The sequence below is a fragment of the Macrobrachium rosenbergii genome, chromosome 51 (assembly GCF_040412425.1).
Source record: "Macrobrachium rosenbergii isolate ZJJX-2024 chromosome 51, ASM4041242v1, whole genome shotgun sequence".
NCBI lineage: Eukaryota > Metazoa > Arthropoda > Malacostraca > Decapoda > Palaemonidae > Macrobrachium > Macrobrachium rosenbergii.
This window is the reverse complement of record NC_089791.1, coordinates 15,940,876-15,966,351: the sequence shown is the minus strand read 5'-3', so window position 1 is coordinate 15,966,351 and position 25,476 is coordinate 15,940,876. Positions and strand designations below refer to the sequence as shown.

Genomic DNA, 25,476 nt, shown 5'->3' with positions numbered 1-25,476 from the left:
AAGTGGCCTATATTATTATGAGATATTACCGTACGGAATCTACATGTGTGCGGAGGTGAGAAAAATACAAGTTTCTGAAGTGGTCTAAGTCTGCAGTCTTTGATACATCCTTTCATTATGGTCTTCAATAGATCTTTTGTATCTCTGTTTCCTGAAATAATACTGCTGTTATTCCGTGTTGGTCCCTGCGCTGCAACTCTGCTATTTCGGATATTGTTGCCCTGATGGTATTTCTTATGATGTTGTTATGTTATAGTATATTTTCACCTTTTACAATAAACATAATTATTTTCCCTTTTTTTTTTGGTAAATACGGATTCACATTGTCTTTCCAGATTCTGTCAATACCGTTATATATTTGAAATTATTTTTCGTCTTCTATGTTTTTTCTTCATTACTTTTTATTCCTTCTTATTGATTTATGGGTCTTCATCCTTTTGCTCGATTCATATTCCCAGCTCTCTTATTGTATTTACCATTTTCTTTGTTACGCTGTATCATCTCATTTAATTATTTGTAATGTGTTCCTTCCTCTTTTCGCCTTTTTGATTGCAGTTGAGTGTTTTTGAAAGTTAATTGCTTGTAGGGTTTCACTATGGGAAGTGAAACAATTACATTTTCGTACATTTTTTACACGAGAGAGAGAGAGAGAGAGAGAGAGAGAGAGAGAGAGAGAGAGAAATGTATATGACACGTGTGTGACCATTTTTGCCTGTTGGCATCTGCCTATATCACCATATCATTAAGCTAATAATGAAATAATTATGTGATTTGTAAGTGCTTCTTGAGCACTGGGATTGGATTTGCAAGGTCCTTGGCTCTATCGCGGCCTACGACTAGCCATTCGATCCAGCTGTATTCGAATAGATATCAGCGTCATCGTAAAGTCAAGAAAAGACATAGGCCTAGTAGCCATATCCTTGATCTACAAGCACCAGTTCTTGAAAGGGATATATGGCATTAATATATATATATATATATATATATATATATATATATATATATATATATATATTATATATATATATATATATATATATACTTATATATAATGTATATATATATGTACCCTATATATAATGTATATATATATATATATATATATATATATATATATATATATATATATATATATATATATATATGCTCTCTATACACACTCAAGCATAAGCCTTTTCTTTGAGAGGACTATTAAGTTGTTAGTCTTTTTGGTAAAATGGTTTGGTATGGTTGACTTCCTCAACCCCTTCGTTATGGCTGCGACCCACCACAGTCTACTAATGGTCTGGTATTACGTCACTGCCTAGCTCAGCAGATACAGTATATGCTTATTATTCTGACTTGTTCGGGAATCTCACGCGGCTGTGAGGACCCGTGTATAAGTAGCTTCTCGCCAGAAAGGTTGTAGCCTAGATAACGTAATTCGTCAGTGACTGACAAATTCATTATGCAAGTGGTGAATCTAGGATTAATTTCCCTTGTGTAAACGTTTCATTGCCTCACAAACGCTTCCATAGACGCCTCTACAACAGCATGGCGATATTCTTATACAAGTGCTACATCGCTCACATACCTTGCAAACAGTAGTGTCTCAGAGGCTGTACAAGTAATTCACACCCTTATTTTCTTTGATCTATTCTCTGTACATGACTAAACCCCATAAACTCCGAAGTGTCTTTACACCTTATTTAACCCTTTTACTTTTCCCCGCCTTTTAACCATTCATGCTCCTTATTCATCACGTAAACAAGTCATCGCAACAGTTTCAGTCTTTTCTATCATTCTATTCTCATTTGCCCTCTTTCCGTAGGGGTCTAGAAGTAGTAGCTCCGCGGCACGGCGATTTCCTTCTAACTGCTTTTTCTACAGTTTTTGGCTGCTAATTGGATTTACCTTCAGTTTTGTCGCACGAATGTAATTAACCTAATTAACCCCGTAGTCCATCCAACAAGGGGTTTCCATGCGATCTTCACGAGACAGAGCACGGGGACGTCTCTTTGGAACGGTTCATATCCGTCCGGCAAGTGCAATAACTTGTTAACGTATAGTACCGCCCCAAGGCCAGTACTCCAACACGGCGGGGACATTCCATTTGGCCCGGCAACAAACAAATGCACCGCCAGTATCAAAGCCCTAAAAGTGTAGAAAAAACCAGTTTCCAAGGTAAAAACAGGCGCGGAGCTAATACTTAGAATTACCCCTCTTTCATATCCTAAACATAAACGTTTGCTTGACAATGGCTTCATAATTTCAACTTAAGCTGTCCTTGGATGTTCTTGCTTTGTTTGATAAAATTTACAAGGTCCTGCTACCATTCTTACCCGTCCTCTTTGCATGGCGTTTCTCTGCCTCGATCATCCGTAACTTGAACTTTATATAGCTATGCTAGTCAACCACTTCCAGGGTCATCTTTCCCTTTTTCCACATCATTCGGCGTTCTCTTCGTTACTTCATCACATACTTCTTTATCTGCCTTCCTTATGCATTTATATTCGCTAACTCATGGAAGCCACCAGGACCCTATTCTTAAGACCTTTCAAGCTGTCCACCAGCTCTTGTCTGTGTGGCATCCTTTGGTTCTTGTGATGTCTTTATATACCATCTCCATTTGCAGTATTCGCGCTTTGTGTCTACTAATCATTCTATTTAACATCTGTAGTCACATGCTGAATTTTTCTTCCATGAGTCAAAATCCCCTTTTGCTTTCAATTTCAGTTTAACTAAGGAATTTTTCTATGAAAGTGCATCTAAACATTTCTCATCTTACCGCGCATCCATCCACTTGAGTATTCCATTTGTTTTGTATAATGTGTATTAAAAACTCTCTCTCTTGAAGATATATATATATATATATATATATATATATATATATATATATATATATATATATATATATATATATATATATATATATATATATATATATATATATATACATACATACATACATACATACATACATACATACATACATATACATACATACATAAATAAATTCATACATATACACATAAATATATGTGCGTATGTATTTATACATACGTAAATGACGTGTATATATCTGTATTTCATCTTCATTGCACTGATCAGTGAATGACCGAAAAATGTCAAATAGAGAATCTGAATAGACCTAACTTTTTCCGGGTAATTCGTCGACCCTGCGCGTATTTTTTCAGAAGTATGTATCGGCTCGCAAACTTTTTTTTTTTCTTCTTTTCCATTTTCCTGATGAACATTAACAAAAAGCTCCGTCGTTCCTGATCAGCTGAGTAGTTTGCATTTTATGGAAATACATTCTGGCATTTTGGGGGCTTTTCTTTATATTTAGCCAAAAGTTTTCTCTTAAGAAACAAAAATCACCGAACTTGTCGGAGTATGCGGCAGGATTGTCATTATCATCAGTAGTAGTGACCTGCAATTCCAGTTCGGTTTATACAAATCAGTCGGTTAGTTTTGTCTGTCCATCTGTCCGTCCTCAAATGTCATGTTTTCCTCTGATAACGTTGCTTGCATTCATGTTATTTTGTTCAGGTTTGGTATGCTGTTTCAGTTGTAGGCCAGTGCTGTACTGTACACTTTACCTGAACCCTAGGAAATTTCATTTGATCAAATTTATGGTCTCACGTAGTTTTGTAATTTCATTCAGCTTTAATTGAAAGTCAAGAAATTGTGTTCAGGTCGAGTTCTAGGTTGCACAAATTGTTACATGTAAGTTTTCTTGATATTATTTGATTTTATAATAATAATAATTATAATAATAATAATAATAATAATAATAATAATAATAATAATAATAGTAAATTTTATTTTTATTATTATAGTTGTTGTTTATGTTGAGTTATATTGTTGTGTCTTATGTTATTTTTATACGGACTTTAACCTGTGAAACAGTTTCGAAAATAGTGCCTCAAAATTTGAAACACAATAATACCAAAGATAAATAAGTAAGAATATTCCAGTATAAATATATAAATAAATAATTAAATAGATAAAACAAACTCATTCGCAAGTAGAAGTCAGCTGAATGTATTGCTTTCGAATTTTCGTGGACATTCATCGAACTGAGTTATATTATTATGTTTATTATTATTATTATTATTGTGTTATTATTATTATTATTATTATTATTATTATTATTCAAAAAGTGTAAAAAGAACCCACAAAATCTTGGACAGATTCCTGAAAACGTTGTATACATTTTCCTTAGTCTCTTAAGGAAATGCGAAGGAAGGTATTGATAAAATTCATATCAGGTAATTATTATTATTATGTTATTGTGTGTAATATTAATATTATTATTATTATTGTGTTGTGTTATTATTATTATTATTTACCACTTTAGCGTATAGGAAGAGATTCTGCTTGTCATTATATGAAAGTATCTAACAAGTATCTAACTTAGACATTTTATGGCAGCGAAAACTGTGCAGTTTTCAGGGGACTGAAGATTGTGTAATACAAAACTAGCATCTCTCAAGATACTAAAGAGAACCTTGCTGTATTAGAATTCTTACATTTCCATACCGTCATAGGTTTGTGTTATTTCCCATTTGTTAAGCATTTGGGTCATTGGTTTGTGTTATGTATTTAGAGGAGATTTTTGGAAAGGAAGCTGTAAGCCTTTTTATTTTTCTGTAAAAGAAAGCTGTTGAGATGGCTTTGTCTGTCCGTTCGTGCTTTTTCTGTCCGCGTTTTCCCTTTCCTCACTTTCTTTGTCCGCCCTCAGATCTTAAAAACTACTGAGGCTAGCGGGCTGCAAATTGATATGTTGACCATCCATCCTCCACATCTAACATACCAAATAGCAGCCCCTCTAGCCTCATTAGTTTTTATTTTCTTTAAGGTTAAAGTTAGCCATAATCGTACTTCTGGCACCGGTATATGTGCCAACAACACAGGCCACCACCGGACCGTGGCTGAGTTTCATGGTCCGCGGCTAAGAGTTTCATGGGCTGCGGCTAAGGGTTTCATGGCCGGTGGCTGAAAGTTTCATACAGCATTATACGCTATACAGAAAACTCGACTTAGTCTCATTTTTAGTTTTCTGTAAAAGAAAACTATTGTGCCGGCTTTGTCTGTCCGTCCGCACTTTTTTCTGTCCGCCCTCAGATCTTAAAAACTACTGAGGGCAGAGGGCTGCAAATTGGTATGTTGATCATGCACCCTCCAATCATCAAACATACCAAATTGCATCCCCCTAGCCTTAGTAGTTTTTATTTTATTTAAGGTTGAAGTTAGCCATAATTGTGCTTCTGACAACGATATAGGACAGGCCATCACTGGGCCGTGGTCAAAGTTTCATGGGCCGCGTCTCATACATCATTATACCGAGACACGAAGATGATCTAGCTTTCAGTGGCCTCGATTCTCTGCTGTACAGAAAACTCGGTGCAAAAAACTTCGGCATTTTTACTTATTTACTTGTTATTTGTATTTTATTACAACCGACGTAATGGACTTCAAGGAGAAAAGACGAGAAAGGATAAAGGAAGAAAATTACCGCCAGCGCCAATTGGTCCTTAGGTTCACGCCTTTAATTAGTTTTTATTGGCAAAACTTTGTCATTATTATACATATTGACAACCGCGGTTCTAGATCTGCACCTCTTCTATTAAAAGTTGTCATTACTAACGCAAGAAATAAGGAATAAGAAGAATGAAAATAAGATATGACTTTATAAAAAATAATAGAAAATGTACTTTAGAACGGTTACATGAATACGATTTCACAGGTATCACACTGCAAATCAAAGTCAACTCATTATTTATATATTTAGAAACTGAGTCCGAGTGAATGATGAAATGTTTATATGTCATCGAGAAAATTCTGTTATTGTGCGCGGAAAATTGTACACGGATATATTTCCCTGCTTCATATACTATTTATGTTTATCATCCGTAATGAAAAAGAGGAGTTTTTCTCTTATATTAAATTTTGTGTCATAATTTTACAAAAGATTTTTCCTTATGGTTTATTTTTTGTTTGTGCTTGGATAGTTTTCTTTACCGGTACAGCCCGTCTTAATTAGTTATATTTTTATTGTGAATTTTTATACCGCGATTGATTTAATATTTTCTAAAGAGTTGCAATTCCAATTAGTGGGAATATAATTGAAATGGCGAGTTGTCTATCTGTATAATCCGAATTTGTATGAATAATTGCTATTTGGAACGAACTGCAAATCAATTAAGAACTTTTCAGTACTCATTAAAAAAATATACAATATATAATATATATATTTATATATATGTATAATATATTTGTGTATGTGTAATCTGAATGCTCTTTATTTTAAAACTTCGGGTTTTTATGTTTTTAGATGATTATTTTGGATAGATACTCTTGAAAAGCATGTACTTTACTACAAACAGTCTCTCTCTCTCTCTCTCTCTCTCTCTCTCTCTCTCTCTCTCTCTCTCTCTCTCTCTCAGGGTGGCACAGTCTATATATTAAAATATTACGATATGAATAAATATCAAGTTAGTGAATTTGGTTGATTAACTTATTCTTCATTCTGCAAATCTGCTCTCCATCGAAATCAATCTCTAACCGAATTCATTTTCCTCTTTATTGGATAATTTAGAGCTTTTGTTTCGAGCCATTTGCAAGCGTGTTCCGTTTAATATGGAAATGAAGGATTATAAACTGGCATTGTTTTTCTCCTAATTTAGAATTTCATTAGGTGATGAGTCGCTGAAATTGCTTGCTCTTGTGTGGGTGCCTCGGTGCGCAATTTGTTGATAAGTTAAAATTAATAAACGGAGATTATTTATAGCCTGCTTTTGGGGCCTAGTTTTATTTTTTGGGGGGGCTATTCTTTGTCTGTTTATGTAGAAAAAAGGTGATGTGTTTGTTTGTTTTGTAACGACTAATTTTCATGATGTAGTTAAATCTACCCACCCCTTTACGTAATGGCTCGAGATTAACGTTGTAAGTCGTCTGCGCTTTTCATTGCAATCAGTATGGAAGACAGACCATATTATTTACGATTTTAATTTCACAGTGACCTCAATAAGAATAGTATGAATTATGTTGCCTCATTACAATGTCCATTTACACAACGTAGATTTCTAAAACTTGAGAGTCCTGTAGAGGAAGTCTTTTGGCCATCCAGAGTATAGGTTATTGGAATTTAGATTTTTCTTTAATCTGAAGTTGAACAGAAAGAAACCGGGTTTTTTATGACTAATTTGTGTTTTTCTGGTTTTGACCGTCCATTGAAGAAGCGCAGAACAAAGTTTTAAAACAGGCTAAAGGTGAATATGAACCTGGAACCAGTTCTGGAAACGGAGAGGCCAGTGTCACTTTACCAATTAGGGAGACTTGTTTTTTGTGAAGAGAATGCGGCAAAGAGTTAGCTGGGAGTCTAGGCTTTGTCTAATATTCTGGTCCAGAGGACGACGTTGGAGTAGAATGAAACTAATTTAGGTCGTGTAGAATCATGTCTTACACCGTTCTTTTTCTTTTTAAGATTAATGGATTATTCCGAAATGGAAACTTTGGGGAGGTGAAAGCCCATTTATGAATGCCAAATGCAATACCGTTGACTTTCTCTTTGCCAGTAACTTACGTTTTTATTAGTCTTCTTTCTTAACTGTGCAATATGAAGGAACCGTATTTTTTCATTCTTTTCGTTATTCCTGGAGAATTTTATTCGTGTGCGTGTCTCATTCTTACTTAAATGATATCGATGGAACTTTTCCAATCAGCATCCAGTTTATCAAAGTTTTTTTTTCTCTGTTGTTTCTGTAGGTGACATTGATTATCAGAAGAGTCGTTGGTTTCTTGGTTTCTCCGTCTTGTATTGGTGCGTTAGAGTCTGTCAAAGTTAATCTATATATATATATATATATATATATATATATATATATATATATATATATATATATATATGCTCTCCTCCTCATATATATATATATAAAATGTTTACAGACAGACTTTCTCCTCAGCATACAAGCTGTCAAAATAGGTTTTATGTCTTTTATAGGTGAACAGTATCTGTAAGTTTCCTTGTTGGAGTTACCTATTATCTCCCGTGTTCTTGAATACCCAGGGTGTCAGTACCGACGTGGAATAGAGGGCCATGAATCGGGACCTTTAAACGGTACGGAATCCGTGGAACATGACGATGGGCCTCTGGTCGGTGACAGAAGAGGTTCTTACTGCTCTGTGGCCTAATTTCTTCAGTATGCTCTATTAATTTAATTTGTAATATAATATTACGCGTGCGTGTTCTCTAAGTTTGTTATGGATTTTCACTACAGGTAGAGCATTGGTTGAGGGTGCTTTACTACACACTATGGAGAGGACTTAGTCATGATGAAACTTTAGGATTTAATATATTTATTATTATCTACTTGGGATAGGATATGGAATAATGGTTATTTTGGAAAGGAAACCTGAATATTTCAAAACCATTTTACTATTTATGTGGGATTTTTGTAAATCTTTTATCATGAGAAGGGCATTTGATTAAGGTCTCGTTGGTCCATGCTGAGGGTAACTTTTTTACACAGATTTATGGACAATGTCAGAATTTCATGCTGCAAAATGTTAGGATGAAGGATATTCCTTTAGGTTCGAATTGCGTTTTTGACGACACTGAATGTTTACACTGGATTCATGAGGTATTTGTCCTTGAAGAGGTAAAGGTATATAAATCAAAACTGAATGCTATTATGTGTGATTTCGTAATGTGAGAGTACACCTGCCGTTTGTCTTCATCGGCAAGACGGCAAAGCAAGGAAACAAGTATCTTACCTGACTTCTTCCAGAGTTCCTAGCACTTCCATCACCTCCGCGTAATTACCGTTGTAGGATGCCGCAAGAGATTGTAATCTCTCGTCCGCATCGCGTCCTTCGTTAATTGAACCGCATATAAATCATGTCAAACAACAAAGTGTTTCCGAAATGAAACTCTACCCCAAATAGAAGGGGGACTGATGCGTTAAATGAAAAACTGACGTTACAGGAGCATGAGAAAATGAACTGTGCTTCATTAAGTGAATCCACCGTGGGAGCGATCCTTGCTTCGTTCCGTGATTGGGATTTGAATCCACGAACCCATTGGCCGGCTTGTCATTGATCGTGCAACTCCGTGTCATTACCGTTTGCAATATCCTGGCACTATGTTATTCTCCGTAATGGCCGCCATATTGGCACTCATTCAGAGCACACGATGAGCGTGTGCATTAAATAGTTCGCGCGTGTGTATGCGAGTGTTAGAACTGCACACACAAGAGAGAAACGAGATAAGGTTTTATTAAGCCCATTAATTAATCCAATGGACGAGGCACCCCGGGGTATTTTTTAATTGGTCCTAAAAATACACCAGCTGGCCGTTCGTACATTCGGACCTTGTTATCAAGTTGTGTCGAAAAGCACCATAAAAGAATTTGAATTGCACCGTGGCTGAAGGAAATTGCCCGTGATAAAATCTGCAGTGCAAAACTGATGAAAGGTACGTTGCCTTACTCTTTGCAGTGCTTAAATCCGCCACGTGAGTTTGAATGTGTAGGTGCCCAGAATTTCTTTTGGGAAGGATGAGCACAACTTTGACGAATTTCGTTATTCGCAGGCTTCTGTCAAAATGCGAGCTTTTCATACAGTTACATAGCTCAGTTGGTGTTGTTGTTGGAAAGTAGGTTGGACTCCTGTGCAAAGTTTGCGTATTATATTTATGATGGTCTTAATTTTGTTGAAGATTTTGAGTCTTGGTTAAGAATTCCATGAACAGAGATGTAAAATTTAGATTTTATTTATTCCTCAGAATCTTCGCAAGATTGCAAGTATCATTTGTGATTCTCACCTTAAGTTATTGCCCTACTCACACCTTGGCCTTATTTTGGCATATTAGCGTTGTCCTTTCATAGAACTTTCCATAATGAAGTAAATGATCTTGCTATTCGTTTAGATTTAAAAAACGAATCTCAGGAATACTGCAAAGTTATTTTTGCAATGTATTATGTGGTCTTTTATTTGTAATGTTATCTTTGGAATATGGAAGGTGGAGCGTTCTTTTTCTTGTTAAGTGAATGGCTTGACGCTGGAACCGGAATTATTTTTTTCAGTGCTTAGTGAGTGGATCGTGGAACCGGAATTTTTATCATTAACTACATAGTAATTTGGTTGTGGAAAGTTTAATCCATCTTACTTTCATCCTCTCCTAACAACTGACTCCTGTTAAACTTTCAGTCTTTTTTTGTCAATTTTCTTTTCAGCGTTGAATGACCTCAAAGATCCCAGTGCTTGATTTGGCCTAAATTCTATATTCTATTCTATATGCAAAAAGGGTGAAATATTACGATTCCTTTGAAATATTTTTATTTCTCAAAGATTAAGTATCGATAAAAGGGATTTATTTAAAGTTGTTAGAGTTGCAATATATTCTGAAGTCATCATCCACCATTTATTTTACATAAAAACTCAAAACATAGTGTGAATTTGTCATCCTTATTGTCTGTGTGTAAATTTAGATGACATGCATTGTCATTATCAAAAGAACCAAAACCTGGAAAATGAAAGACAGCTTTCTGGAAACATTGATTCAACGGCATCCTTATTCATTTTCGCTGTATGTAAATTTTATACGTTTCATATTCATTGTCATCAATACACAAGAGGTGATTGCAGTCCCGACACATCGAACGTGGAAACAGTCAAGGTCAAATTTCCTACCTGTACAGATGCATGTATACTGTATACATGTATGGCATTCATGTTTTGGTATACATTTATAGTTCAAACTATTTAGTCAAATATTTACCAGTTATGCATATAATATATATATATATATATATATATATATATATATATATATATATATATATATATATATATATATATATGATTATTATCACTTTGTGCGTGATTCATTTATCACATTACCACTGTAGGTGAAAAATAAGAAACAGGGTATAGGTCTGACCGGTTTCACTTTATTTCCAAGCCATTGACAGGGACTGATACAGAGTGTGAGAAATCACAAATATATACTACAGAACAGTACTGACAACATACACAACCGTTAGGGCTCCATATCCCCGCTCAGGCCCGGTGTCGAGGTAGAAGTGGCCTTTACTCATTTGGCTAAAAATCACAGTAGACTCTCAGGGGACATTGCTGATAAACAGACCATACCCCACCTCAGATCCACACTGACAGGTGTCATGGAGCAGGTTGGGAAACTCATTAACATTACTACCCTCGTGCTGTGTTTTACAAATATGATAATCTATTTTCATATATCTCTACTGCCTACCTTAAAGTTTAAACAATTTACAAATTTCTTTTGATATTAAAGGATCAAGTTTATACATCCCTTGACTGATATTCATATTATAGTTGTAACTTTCTTTTATGAAGCTAGATTCAATGATGTTCCTTTCAGTGCATTATTAGAATATACAATCCTTTGCACCCCTTCCCAGTTGATAGCATGATTGTTCTCACTAACATGTACAAATATACCACTGTTCCCTTGTGCATATCTCACACATTTCTTATGTTATGTTCAATTCTTTTTTCAGTGCTTTTTCCGGTTTTGGCCAATATAAAAGTTGTCACAAGACTTACACGATTTTATACACATCCTAATATTGTCTGGGAGTTCTTGATATGTAAATAGGATTATCATATTTGTAAACACAGTACGAGGGTAGTAATGTTAATGGGTTTCCAAACTCCGCCTCCATGACACCTGTCAGGTGTGGATCTAGGTGGGGTATGGTCTGTTATCAGCAATGTCCCCTGAGAGTCCTATTGTGATTTTTGTAAAATGGAGTTTTAGAAGGCCACTCCTACCTCGACACAAGCCTGAGTGGGGATATGGAAACCTGTGTTGTGTATGTTCGTCAGTACTGTTCTTGTGTATATATATTTGTGATTTCTCACTCTGTATCAGTCCTTCTACGTCAATGGTTTGGAAATAAAAGTCGAAACCGGTCAAGGACCTATACCCCGTTTCTTATTTTCACCTAATAATAATGTGTGATATATATATATATATATATATATATATATATATATATATATATATATATATATATATATATATATATATATCACATGTATGTATATGTATATGTAATTTCAATAACTGTACTGTTCAATATTGTAGTGACATGAAAAACCTTAGGATGCATATATCTTTGGAAACACAATCTCTCTCTCTCTCTCTTTCTCTCTCTCTCTCTCTCTCTCTCTCTCTCTCTCTCTCTCTCTCTCTCTCTCTCTCTCTCTCTATATATATATATATATATATATATATATATATATATATATATATATATATATATATATATATATATATATATATATTACAATCATGCAATTACAGTAATTGAATTTTATGAAATGTTAATATCTCTTGATTAAAGTTATACCCACACTTATGAAAATTAATCTGTTGATGCTGAAAATGAAGAGTACGAATGAGTTAATTTAAAAAATTTTTTTATTTCATTTTTCTAGTTTGCGTGAGCGAAGAATGATTTCATTAAGTCTTTGTTTGAATTCTTTTGCTAAATGTATATGTACATAGAATTTTTCCTTGTTCATTATTGGCTTTTCCTTTCGAAATGAGTTTATTGAAGTTGACTATCCGTATTATGACCAACTGTATTTGTGTTGCCAAGATCACGAATACGGGAAGTCAACGAATAGCATGTTGTTGAAATTTCCTTTCCCGTAGGGGGTTAGTGTATTTCATGCACCTCATGCGGTGCACTGTATGTATTACTTAAGGTTCTTTGAAGCGTCCCTTTTGCCCCTCGCTGCAACTCCTTTCATTCTTTTACTGAACCTTCGTTCATATTGTCTTTCTTCCAACTTACTTTCCACCTTGTTCTAACACTTATATCATTGTGCAACTGCGAGGTTTTCCTCCTGTTACACCTCTCAGACCTTTTTTACTGTCAATATCTATTTCAGCGCTGAATGATCTCACAGGTCCCAGCGCTTGGCCTTTGGCCTAAATTCTACATTCTATTCTATTCTTGATATCCCCACGTGTCGCAGTGTCTGCGGAGATTGTCATTTATTAGGTCACTTGGGCCAAATGATTTGGTATCTTTAAGCGGGGTTCGGCTCTTGTTCTTCCGTGCACTACAGGGAACACATTCGCTCCCTTTTGTCGCCCGGCAGTCGACAGCCAAAAAGTGATTTCTCTTTGAAATCGTCGCTCCAGGTCAATGTAAGCCTACCCGGAGCCATTGTAATTGACATTCTGTTGGCTGATTGACCTAGTTTAGTTTGAAGACTGGCTGTTTTATGCGGATTGTTCAAGCTGGCCTTGTGACGGAAAAATGTGACGGCTCATTATTAAACGTAAATTCATAATGTGTAGCATTCGTAAACCAAACCCTGGAAATCGGAATTGGCTTTGGCCATTCTTTCTTTGTTTAAAAAATGTAGGGAAACAATTATGAGCTTAACTCTATCTCTGTGCACCTTAATATCTATCTATCTCATACATTATATATATTATATGTATGTACAGTATATATGTGTATATACATACATACATACATACGGTAAATAATACATACATATATATATATATATATATATATACATATATAAATATATATAACCATACATATATACTTACATATACATACACACACTTGCGCACACATATACATTATATATATATATATATATATATATATATATATATATATATATATATATATATATATATATTTATCAGCTGAAGCCACAGGAAAAGATTGAAAAGAAATGGTTGGGTGCCAAGTACTTCCGCGTAATCAACACATCTTTGGGGCACAATATTTCCCGAAGATGTGTTAATCACACGGAAGTGCTTGGCACTCTGTCGATTATTTTCCAGCTTTCCCTGTGGCTGCAGCTGATAAGAAAATCACGTGCATCTTTTTTTGATTTTTAGTATATATACAGTATATATAATATATATATATACAGTATATATATTATATATACATATATATACATACATATATATGTGTATATATATATATATATATATATATATATATATATATATATATATATATATATATAAATATATAAATATAATCGAAGTCCAAAATATCCCTTCCCGCTAAAAGTTACACCCCTTTAACTCCCAATATCCAATTATCAATCGTTATCAGTCACGAGGCTCACCTTCTGGTAACATTTTCTTATAAACCCACAGGATATTCTGTTTAATTTTGGCGCCTCCTCCCCAAGGAAAAAGGGCCACGAGCAAACAAAATGAACCAAAAACTTAGCCTCCTTGTGGTTGAAATGACATAAGTCATGAGGGAATGCTTGGACCAAGCATTCAAACTCGCATATAAACTACTAAGGGACATAGCTGAGAGGCAATGGTACAGCCCATGGCTTCAGAATTAGAACTGTACGGTAAACTAAAGGAATTCAATTATAAACAAAGAAAATAAATGAATAAGTAGATGTATATTTATTCCTTCTCTCCCAATACACCTGGCATTGAGCGACTTCCACATAATAAATAATTTGTGAGAAGAGACTTTTAATTTCCCAAATCTACAAGGACAATTTCTCTCTCAAAGGCGCTTCTCTCTTTTAAGAATAGATGACATTAGAAACTTTAGACTCCGGTGTATGTGGGTGTGTGGGTGAGTGTGTATGTATGTATGTATGTATGTATGTATGTATAAACGTGTGTATGAACTTATGTACATATATATATACACATACTGTCATATATTTTGTTTGTTCGTGGTCCATTTTCTGGGAGATAGGTGGACCGTGGGGTGGGGGTTGGAATTATACGAAAATTTTACCGTAAGGTGAACCTCGTGGCTGATAATGGTTGATATTCGGATGTTGGGAGTTTAAGGAGTGTAACTTTTAGCGGGAAGGCCTGTTTTTGGACTTCGACAACAGTAGATGATTACGGCTTAGAGCTGAGCGAGATATTGAAAACGGCCCAGGCCCACATCGACACTTGGACATTTACCATGATGGCATAGTTTTGTAAGGACGAATATGTTGTTAAAAATATCACATGTGTAACCATGATGCTCACTATACCTCCAAAGGAATCATATTCATTAGTAATCTTAAATTAAGTTTCTTAGCACATGAAAATAATGTTAAAGACTGGTTGTGTACCAAATTTATCCATGTATCCCTCCGTTCGGGTGGAGAGCAAGAAAATTAACTAGTACCGGAGTCGGCGGTATCTGGTAGGCATCGCTGTTGCCTCTTGTTACAAGGTATTTGCATGTTCGATTTTCTTTACATGAGTGGCATGTATATTAACAACCGCACCATGTCAAATGGTCTGCTTCCGAAGAGGCTACCGCTGTTGATCGCTACTTCTGCTCTTTAGTCGTATGATTTTTTCCTAATGAGTCATTCAAAATTTGCACATTGTCCGTCGCGGTTTGCATTTTGTTTTGGTTTTGCCCTTTGAATAATGCTTAAGAGATTACAATTGTAAATTTCCCTTGAAGTCTGATTAGCTCAGTATGACCACCTTTCCACACTTTGAGCGTCGTTCTTACATGCTAATGGTAACTGATTATTTTTGATGTTGGTACTTAGTTTGATTTTTCTTTGTATGTTCAAGATTTTAACTTGTGGTACATGGTTATCGTTATTTAGGTTTTTTATATCATAATTTATCTGTGTTTAACAGTAATAGATTCGTGGACATCAACCACATTTTTTATTTGTTTTCACAAAAACTCAGTTGATTATTCATGGCTTGGTGTTATTGTTCATTGTGTGGGGGATGCTTTGTGGTTGCCTTAGATCCATGTGTAGTTATCACTACGTTACATTTTTCATTTTTGTTTCACATTTCCTGTTCAGGGGACTTTTTCTCTACCAAGTTCCGCTAACCTTTACTGTTGATCATCTGCCTTGAGATACTGCGGATTTTTGTCCCAAATCTTAGGTCACCAGTGGCCAGGAAGTAAACCTATTAATCTGAATAGGTAATAAAGACAATTTACTGTGCCAACGATATTATGGTTTCCCGGTTTGAGTAAAACTAATTGCCACATGATCAGTCTAAACGACTTGACATTGATATGAGGTGCAAATGAAACAAGCGGAAGCCACATCATATTTGTTTTTATTATTGCATTCTACATTCATGAAAAAGAAGCACAGAGTGGTTTTTTTTTAAGTATATCTCCTATGAATTTAGTACACATTCATCATAAAAGCAAACACAGCTCTCAGTAAAACATCACACTCAACGTTGAATGAAACTCTCCCCCCCACCATAAAAAAGCCTCTGCTTCAAATGCATTTATACAACTCTACTCGGGGGAGGGAGGGTGGGGGTGTTACAACTCTTGGCATTACGAAGTGGTTGGTGCGTAAACATTTAGTTTTTCATGATATTTGATTACTCAGGAATTTTGAGTTTAATTGTTGGTCTGTTGCACTTTCAGGGACAATTTTAGGGACAATTTTATATATATATATATATATATATATGTATATATATATATATATATAGTACATATAATGTATACTGTATATATATTATATATATAATATAATTTCATCTTTGGAAAATTTGGTACTTCAGTAGACTCATCAGACATTTTTTTAAAATTTTATATTTATGAAAATATTTACTGGGATGTCCACCTCTTTCGTAGTGCCCTATAACGGAAGGATTCTCAAGGCAGGAAATTTTCAGTTATTGTAACAACTAAGTAACCAGAGTTTTATTAATTACATGTTATCTCTCTCTCTGTCGTATAGTAGAATACGGGTTGAAATTTCAAAGGAATGTTGGAGCTTTCATGTTGTGTGAGGTATCCTGTTGCATGGATAAGTGTCTTTTCAAAAGTACTAGGAGCATCCAGTCGGATGTCAGGTGCGTAATTTTTATTTCATTTCATTAACTAATTGTATGTTTATTTATATACATGTACGTATAAGTACACAAGCTATATATATGATATATATATATGTATAATATAAATATATAAATATGTATATAAATTTACACACACATATATGTATATGTATATGTACATTTATATACATATATACTTATATATATATATATATATATTAATTTATTTGTTTATTTTAAATATACATAAATATACTGTATATATAGCTTGTGTACTTATACGTACGTATATATAAATAAACATAATTAGGTAGTGAAATGAAATAAAAGCTACGCACCTGACATCCGACTGGATGTTCCCTAATACTTTTGAAAAGAACTTGCTTATACAACATAATATATATATTATATTATATATATATAAGTATATAAAAATATATATTATATATATATATATATAATATATATATATATATATATATATATATATATATATATATATATATATTATAGGTGTATGTGTTGGACATAAAGGTTCCTACACGCATTGTGTATCTGTGTATTGTTGTGTATACATTCTGGTGAGAGAGAGAGAGAGAGAGAGAGAGAGAGAGGGAGGGGGAGAGAGATACTGGAGCTATAGAGTTTGTGCTTATTACAATAAAGGAAGACGGATGAGTCTTGCGGTTAATCTAGGAAAATTGGAAGTGATTTATATGCGGTTATGTATATAAAGTAAAGGATAGGCTGCCATGAATTAGGTCATGGTACCGCAGCAAATTAAGAAAGACAGGCAAATCAAAGGAAATTTCCGAGTGGAGAAAGTAGGTGTTCCTTAAAAGAGAGATAAGTATTTCTTTAATAATAATACTAATAATGATAATAATCGCTAATGATGAAATAATAATAATAATAATAATAATAATAATAATAATAATAATAATAATAATAATAATAATAATAATAATAATAATCGTTTTTTTATGAAACGGTAGTAGTAATTGAAATGTCACCATCATCTCAGTGGTGATGTTAAAAGAGTATGCTACCACCAACCATAATTACTTAATCGTTAAAAAGACAAATATTTGACATCCTTAGGACAAGCGCGAGTTCTGCAAAGTGGTACTGAGAGACACTAACCTTTACCCAGTTGTTTTTGTAACGTCAGCGATAATTTTTCCTAACATGTTGATAAGCACAGTCGCTTTTGCTAAAGTATGCTTGTAAATTTATGTTTCCTATTGAACCAAACCCTGTATGTAAAGGTATTGCAATAATGGTTAAGGTTCAACTGCTTTTGGGTCAAGGCAGCGGTTTGCGAGACATGCACTTTCAAGAATGGAGAAGAACGGTAGCTGGGGAATGACAGCTTGGGCTCAGAATCATTAGGATATGGTCATCATCAGTTACAGTGAATTCTGTGAAAAGAACGTGAGTGTGACCTTACCCAAAGCAGTCGAGAATAACGCAAAAAAAAAAAAATCATACATAAAGTAAATGGTTGGTTAAAGATGAAGGCCACCAACTACTATGGCAAGAGATATTTGTCAAGAAAAGCTTTTTCCTGAAATCGAAACCAAAACTTACGATAACTAGTCTTTAGCACCTCTTGAGTTTGTTTATTTAGTCTGCAACCAAGTAAATGGTATTACAAGGTAAGATATAAGAATTGGTTCAAGCTAAATCTAATTTCACATTAGATAGGCAAATGAACAATTGACTAGGTGATGTGTTGTAGCTGGCTTTGAAAATTAAGGGTTAAACACACTTTTTGATATATAATTTGGAGTGACTTGAGTATTGTTAGAGTTAATGAGTAGATATATGATTTATATATATATATATATATATATATATATATATATATATATATATATATATATATATATATATATATATATATATATATTTATGGATCAAGAGAATGTTTTTATTTATGAAAATTTATACAAAAAGTTTATGGATTAGATCTCGTAGGCAATCAGTCTCCTCAAGAAAAAAGCAAATGAAAACTTTCCATTTTCCTGTATGGTAGATAGTTTGGACAGAATCTGTAAATAGCGATGTGTGGGTCAAAAATTAAAAAAAAAAACTTTTCAAAAATTGGGTTCTTTAGAAAGTGAATCGAGAAAGTAACCTTGAGCAACATTTGTGTAACTGCAATATAATATAAGATCTGACCTTTTCAAATACTATCTTGGAATTAGAAATGATGTTCTGAGTAGAGCTTGCAGCTTCTTTCCTTTAATGAGGTATCAGTTGAGGCATGTGTTCTTAATTTGCGCTAGGATCGACTAACTCAGTGCCATTATATTTAGCTATATGTGAGAAATTAATAGAAGAAATGAAAGACGATAAGAGAAGAGAGAAAGAAAATTAGCCTATTATCTGAGGTAAAAGAGAGTTGGAAATTAGCAAAACGATGAAAATGGGAAGAGAATGCTGACTGAATATTATGACACAATGGCGTTTGATCTGGAGTTGATTACATTAATGTGGGTAATGCACGAATTTTTTTTTTATTTACTTTAAATATTTTTCTAGTGTGTGTGCCTGTGTGCATGGATTTTTCTTTGAATAATATATTTCGAAGATCTAATTACACCGAAGTCTCTCTCTCTCTCTCTCTCTGTCTCTCTCTCTCTCTCTCTCTCTCTCTCTCTCATTTGCAAGAGACGCACGATGGCTCTTGGAGAGAATGTTATAATATGAAAAGAGAAATTGGTTTTCGGTCTGAGGATGCATCTCGACGGAGTCGTATGATGATGTCTTTGTGGCTCTTAGTGTTTTTTCCTGTCTGGGTTCGTCGGAGAAAGGGAAAGATGGGGAAAAAACCAAAGACAAAGAGGTTAAAGAGAAACGTGTTGATGGGAGGAGGGGAGGGGTTGGGGTTGGGGAGAAGTGGTTATTATAGTAGGAGGGGGAGGATGACGGTATGGGGAGAGATGCGTAGGTGGAGGTGATAGGGAGGGGTTTTAATTCATTCAACAAATACGACAAAACATAGAACAGAGAGAGGGAGAGAGAGAGAGAGGCTCCACACTTGCAGGCTCCATAGAATCTCGGAAAGAGAGTTTGATACCCTTCCAAAATGCCGGGAGAAAAAATGGGAGGAAAAGGGAATGGGATGGGTTTTTGCTTATTTTTACTGTTAGTAAGAAAAAAAAAAAAAGCTTTTTGGCTTAAGTTTGATGGACTGGAAAGAAAAAGGAGACCCTTTATTCAAATGCAGATGGAATGTGATGATTTTTGGAAGGGGAAATTTCACCTTCGGAACTGGAAGATTGGCGGTGTTTTTTCGTCTCCATTTTTTTCTTTTGTTTTCATTTAATTGGCTTTATCGGAATAAATCTTCGGAAAGGAAGGGATCGAGTTTACTTTTAAAATGAAAATATTATCACTGGCGATGGAATGTTTTTTTTTCTTTGTCTTTAAATCCTGGATCAGAATAGTAACAGAGGATTTCCGTTGCAAGTTACAGGTTGTAATGATGTAAGTAGACACACACTCACGCGTGTTTGTGTGTGTATGTATATTTACACATGTAATTTGCATATGAAAATGTTGTTGACATGTGTATTTACATTGGAATACATTGATTTGCATATAATGTAACTGTGTGTGGGTGTGTGTGTGAGAGAGAGAGAGAGAGTTCCATTAACGACTGGTTAGAAGTTTCGTGCAGTTTGAAATGACTTGAAAGAGATGAAAACTCCGATGTACACCAAAGAGGATGGCGAATGAAAGCGAATTAACGCAACTTTTCTTCTGGATGTTAGTGTCCTCATTCCCTCATATTAAGCGTACTTTTTTAGGAATGAAAGACGGTTAAGAAAGGCAGCATTCTGCAACGAAGGAATTTCGTTTAATAAGTTAGAAGAAATAGACTCTTAATACGCAATGTATATGCAAATCGGTCCTCTTGTGATGAGAAAGAGGTGGAAGCCAGAGAGACGATTCTCGAGAGAAACGAAGAAAGGGAAAATGTAATAAAAACTTATTATTAACAGACATTTTTTGGCACAGCGTCCAGTCCCTCAAAGAAGGGTCTCTCTCTCTCTCTCCAATTTATTAATAGAGTAATCTAATCGATTTATTACTTCAGGAACTAAGTGCATAGATTTGTGTATTTTTCAGAATCCCCATAAGGAATGCAGAATATTAGTTTTCGAGGAAATAAAACTCGTGTGTGTGAGAGAGAGAGAGTGTGTCTGATCAGGTAAACCCTTTCTTCTGTTGGAAATCTCTGAAGAAGTGTGACGAATTGCGGGACATTTGGGTTCCGGAAGGAAACTGATTCAATTATGTATGCACAAAGGCGACGACATTACCTGCCCTTTTAACACTCCCGCCGATAATGACATTATTGCTAACGATAATTAATCATAATTGGAACTCTGTTGATGAATAAATATATCAGTGACCGTGATGATGATGATGTTAACGGGTAGGAAGAAAGAGAACGATGAAGTCTGACTTCCGAATTATGTTAGTAAGAAATAAATGAAAATAACTGAATTGGAAAATTCCGTGTACCAGGAGAGAGAGAGAGAGAGAGAGAGAGAGAGAGAGAGAGAGAGAGAGAGAGAGAGAGAGAGAGACTTATTTTTGAGGAAGTGTTGGCACTCACGCAATTGAAGTATCAAGTATGCGGAGAAGGGACAGGAACTCAATCTTCCTTAGTTAGAATCAATTAGAATCGTCGCGTGGACGTCTTTGTGTCATTGAGTTTTTTTTTGTCACTTTTGTTTTCAAGACGTGCTCAAGTTAAGAAAGATATTTTTACCAGAAGAAAGTAAATAAAAGTAGGATGAAAGAGAGAGAGAGAGAGAGAGAGAGAGAGAGAGAGAGAGAGAGAGAGAGAGAGAGAGAGAGAGAGAGAGAGAGAGTGTGTGTGTTTTAGACGTTATAAAGAAGGATGCACTACAGAAGAGTTGTTGAGTTTCTTATATGTTGGTAATCCTAACTGCTATGAAATATTTAGCGTTTCTATACAGCATTTATTTACGCAGGCGCCAGCGCACCCATCATCACGTGACGTAAGCTGGAGCGGGAGTTTCCCATCCTAGTTTCAGTGGTCACAAAGTCAACAGACTGCTGTCCAAAAAAAGAACCCCTCTTCCAACAGAGGTTTGTTTATGGGGAGGGGAAGAGATGAATTGGAGAATAGTCGGGTGGATCAGAGTTTTTAGGAGTCGCGAAATTTTTGAAACGTGGAATTGCACTGGGGCCTGAACCAGCCGTCATTCCCGAGGTATCTCCCTCGACTGCCATGAGTCCTAACTCAAATAAATAACTCCTGGTATACTGTCAGTTGCTCTTAAGGATTACTTGAATGTGAACATCTACGAAGAATGGCTTACAACTGACAGGGAAGCAAAGCTCATTACATACATACACATGCATATACATATATAATATATATATATATATATATTATAATATAGTATATAATACATACACATACACATAAATACATGCATAATATATATAAATTATGAAGCCCTAAATATCTGCAATGTTAGGTTAAGTGAGCCTGTTAAAAAAAAAACTGTTAGCCACTAGTTTCCAAAGATTAGCCAGATGCAGTACCATTCGTCTCTCATTGAAAGTTGGTCACATATGATATTTGCTGTAAAACTTTACTGGTTCCAATGAACTGACTTTTTTTTCCAGATTTTAGGTCCAATTTTGTGTATAAACCCTCACCAGACGTTGCCATACATACAAGTAGAAATTGCTAGAATTAGATTATTAAAATGATGTCGTATGAGAGGGTCTTGTTGTTCCCCAGGAATCTTGGCGCATCAACCCTTTTTCTTTATATCCCAGCTAAAGAGATCATTCTTTTCAAGTTATTTCCTCTTGACATTTCCGATTGTCTTAGATTCTGTTATCAATTTTACGGCTCCATAACCGTTCTTTCACCCTTCGGTAATCTCCGACGGTTACCTAATTCTCATAAATAGTTATGTTAGATTTGCATAGTAATGAAATCTTGAAGAGTTCAAGAAATTTAAAAATGAAGTTTGAAGGAGGAAGCAAGGTTGTCGCAGTTTTGGGCAAAGGGAGAGATTACATGTTGCATTAACCATGCTATAAATTGACATTTAATGATGACCTATTATTATTATTATTATATTATTATTATTATTATTATTATTATTATTATTATTATTATTATTATTATTATTGAAGAAGTGGCACAATGGCAAACATAAAAACGCCGTTGTACAAAGTTGTCACTACATATTGTAAGAATTCGTCCCTCGATCGTTCAGATCTGTCTTCATCTATACTGTACATACAGTAACTTGCAAATACTGTTTCAGTGGAAGGTAAAATATAGATGGAAGGAAAAGTTTGGAGATGGTTAAGTAGAGGTCAGCCAAATACATATTTTTTTTTCACATAGAAACTGACATTCATGCAGAGTTAAAAACAGGCAGGCAACCATAAAGAAGACAGACAGACAAACAGACAGACAGATTGACAAAAAATACTTTTATCTGATATGGATTAAGGTTCAGCCACCGACTCTAGATTCAAAATCAGCTAAAACACGCTTTGTGTAATTGACGGCTATCATATATATGTATATATATGACACAGTACATATACATACGTACACATATGTATTCTATATATACATAAGTTATATTGTAATCATATAAGCATGATATGTATATATACTTGTGTATACATATACACTACATATTTGTTTACAGTTTACTTATTTACCTATGTGTCAAGTAGATCTTTTGGATAGTCCAATGCATTCACACAACAAGTGTATTAAAATACTTGGGAAAAATTACCTTTTACTGTAATTATAAACTCATTTTTCCCTATTTATTCAAATAGCAAAAGCTTTAGTACATAGTACATATACTTTGTATAATATCTCTGTAATGTGTACATTTAACTTCCAAGCTTATCCTAAGAACATTGACAAATATGTACATATGAACAGTATGAAGTCACAGTAGTTCATGTGTTATTTAGTAAGATGATGAGCCAAGAATTATACATATATAGATAACTACATATATATATATATATATATATATATATATATATATATATATATATATATATATATATATATACTGTATATATACATATACATATATATAGTTTTATGTAAGGATGTTGAACGAGCAACCCCTGACCTTTTAAGGATCTTTCCGGTACTCATCGTATTATTTACACAAATTATGAGGCTGCTAGCCTAATGTCCCTGGACCCTACTTGATCCCACACACAAAAGAAAAAAAAAAATTCCCCGTGGCTCGAACCCGCGGACTTGGCAGTGGTGTGTTCTGACAAGTCCACGAAGCTATCCTCTTGGCCACGAGGAATTATACTTTTATAAATTTATATATGTATGATTCTTATGATTACTCATATCTTTCCAAGGGCTCAAAATGGACTTCTTTTTTATTTTTGTATGTCTTACAAGATACCTAAGGCCATACCACAGAAAGCCATTCAAATGGGCACCGTGGCTAAGTACTCTAAAATTCACAGTAATCTGCTGCTAATTTGTAAATTTTAAAACACTTCTTAAGTACTATTAAAGATCTGTTTTTATATTTATTGGTCTTTGCAAGAAAATAAAAAGGCTATAGATTTTTCTATGTACACTGATCCCTTATACCCTATTTGTATGTATGCTTGTAGAGCACAACACACATCTATCTGTTACATATACAAGTATGTATATGTTTTTGTTTTATATATATATATATACATATATGTATGTATGTATATATATGTATATATATAGTGTGTGTGTATGGTGTGTATTTATGTATGTATGTACAATTATACATGTCTTATGTATCTTTTTGAATGCATGAATATTTCTCGCATCTAGGGAATCCTACAGCCAAAAAATAAAGGGGAAGTTTTTGTTTTTGTTGAAAAAGGACATTTCTTGATTTGAAGTCATGAATGATACATTCGGCCGCGACATGATGGGTAGGTCGAAGGCCTAAGTTTTATTTTTATTTTGTGTCAGCATTCGTAGTCCTACGCCACGATGGAGATGAGCAGCATCGCTGAGGCTATTGTCATACCGGAGATCAAGATCCTCATGGCTGACGATGGGCTCCAAGCTGCACCTGCTGGAGGAATTCAGAAGGAAGCAGAATTAGGTTAATATTATATAAAGAATGATTCAGAATAGCCCGATTAGGTGTGGGTAATTGGTTTGGATATCTGTGGTGATAAATGCGGGAACTGCATCATGTAGGTATTCAGTGAAATTCAAAAATTAAAGGTAAATGAGTTTTGAGGAGCAGGCCTGGCGAACGAAATGGAATCAGAATGAAAACGACTGTACTGGAAACGAGTAAAATGCGATGAAAATAAAGTTGAATTGGTAATGAATTTAATTGAAATTAGTCCGCTAGGATTAAAATTTAATAAAAGTGAACCCGAGTTTTAATTAATAGAGTTAAATTAGTTTGAATTCAAATTTAGTTTTTTTCGTGCAGAGCAGAAAATATGGTATGAACCGTCGTGTTGACGAAGTTGAAAGTTTTATTGTTGAAAGTGGTCTGAAAACTACACTAAATCACCTGCCGGAGGTTGCATTGATGGTGAATACTTGGCATGTTGCTCGATAATGTGTA

At 34.6% G+C, this 25,476-nt stretch overlaps 1 protein-coding gene and 1 long non-coding RNA gene across 2 annotated transcripts in view; one reads left to right on the top strand and one right to left on the bottom strand.

The window, feature by feature from the left end:
• The window catches only part of LOC136833144 (uncharacterized), a 689,668-nt gene that overhangs the window by 18,443 nt on the left and 645,749 nt on the right, over window positions 1-25,476 (top strand). The gene's annotated exons all lie outside the window — the stretch shown is intronic.
• The window catches only part of LOC136833143 (uncharacterized), a 492,490-nt gene continuing 491,010 nt past the window's right edge, over window positions 23,997-25,476 (bottom strand). The window contains exon 7 of the mRNA XM_067094840.1: window positions 23,997-24,966. Coding sequence (XP_066950941.1) covers window positions 24,872-24,966 — 95 coding nt within the window. The 3' untranslated portion in view covers window positions 23,997-24,871. The remainder of the gene's footprint in view (window positions 24,967-25,476) is intronic.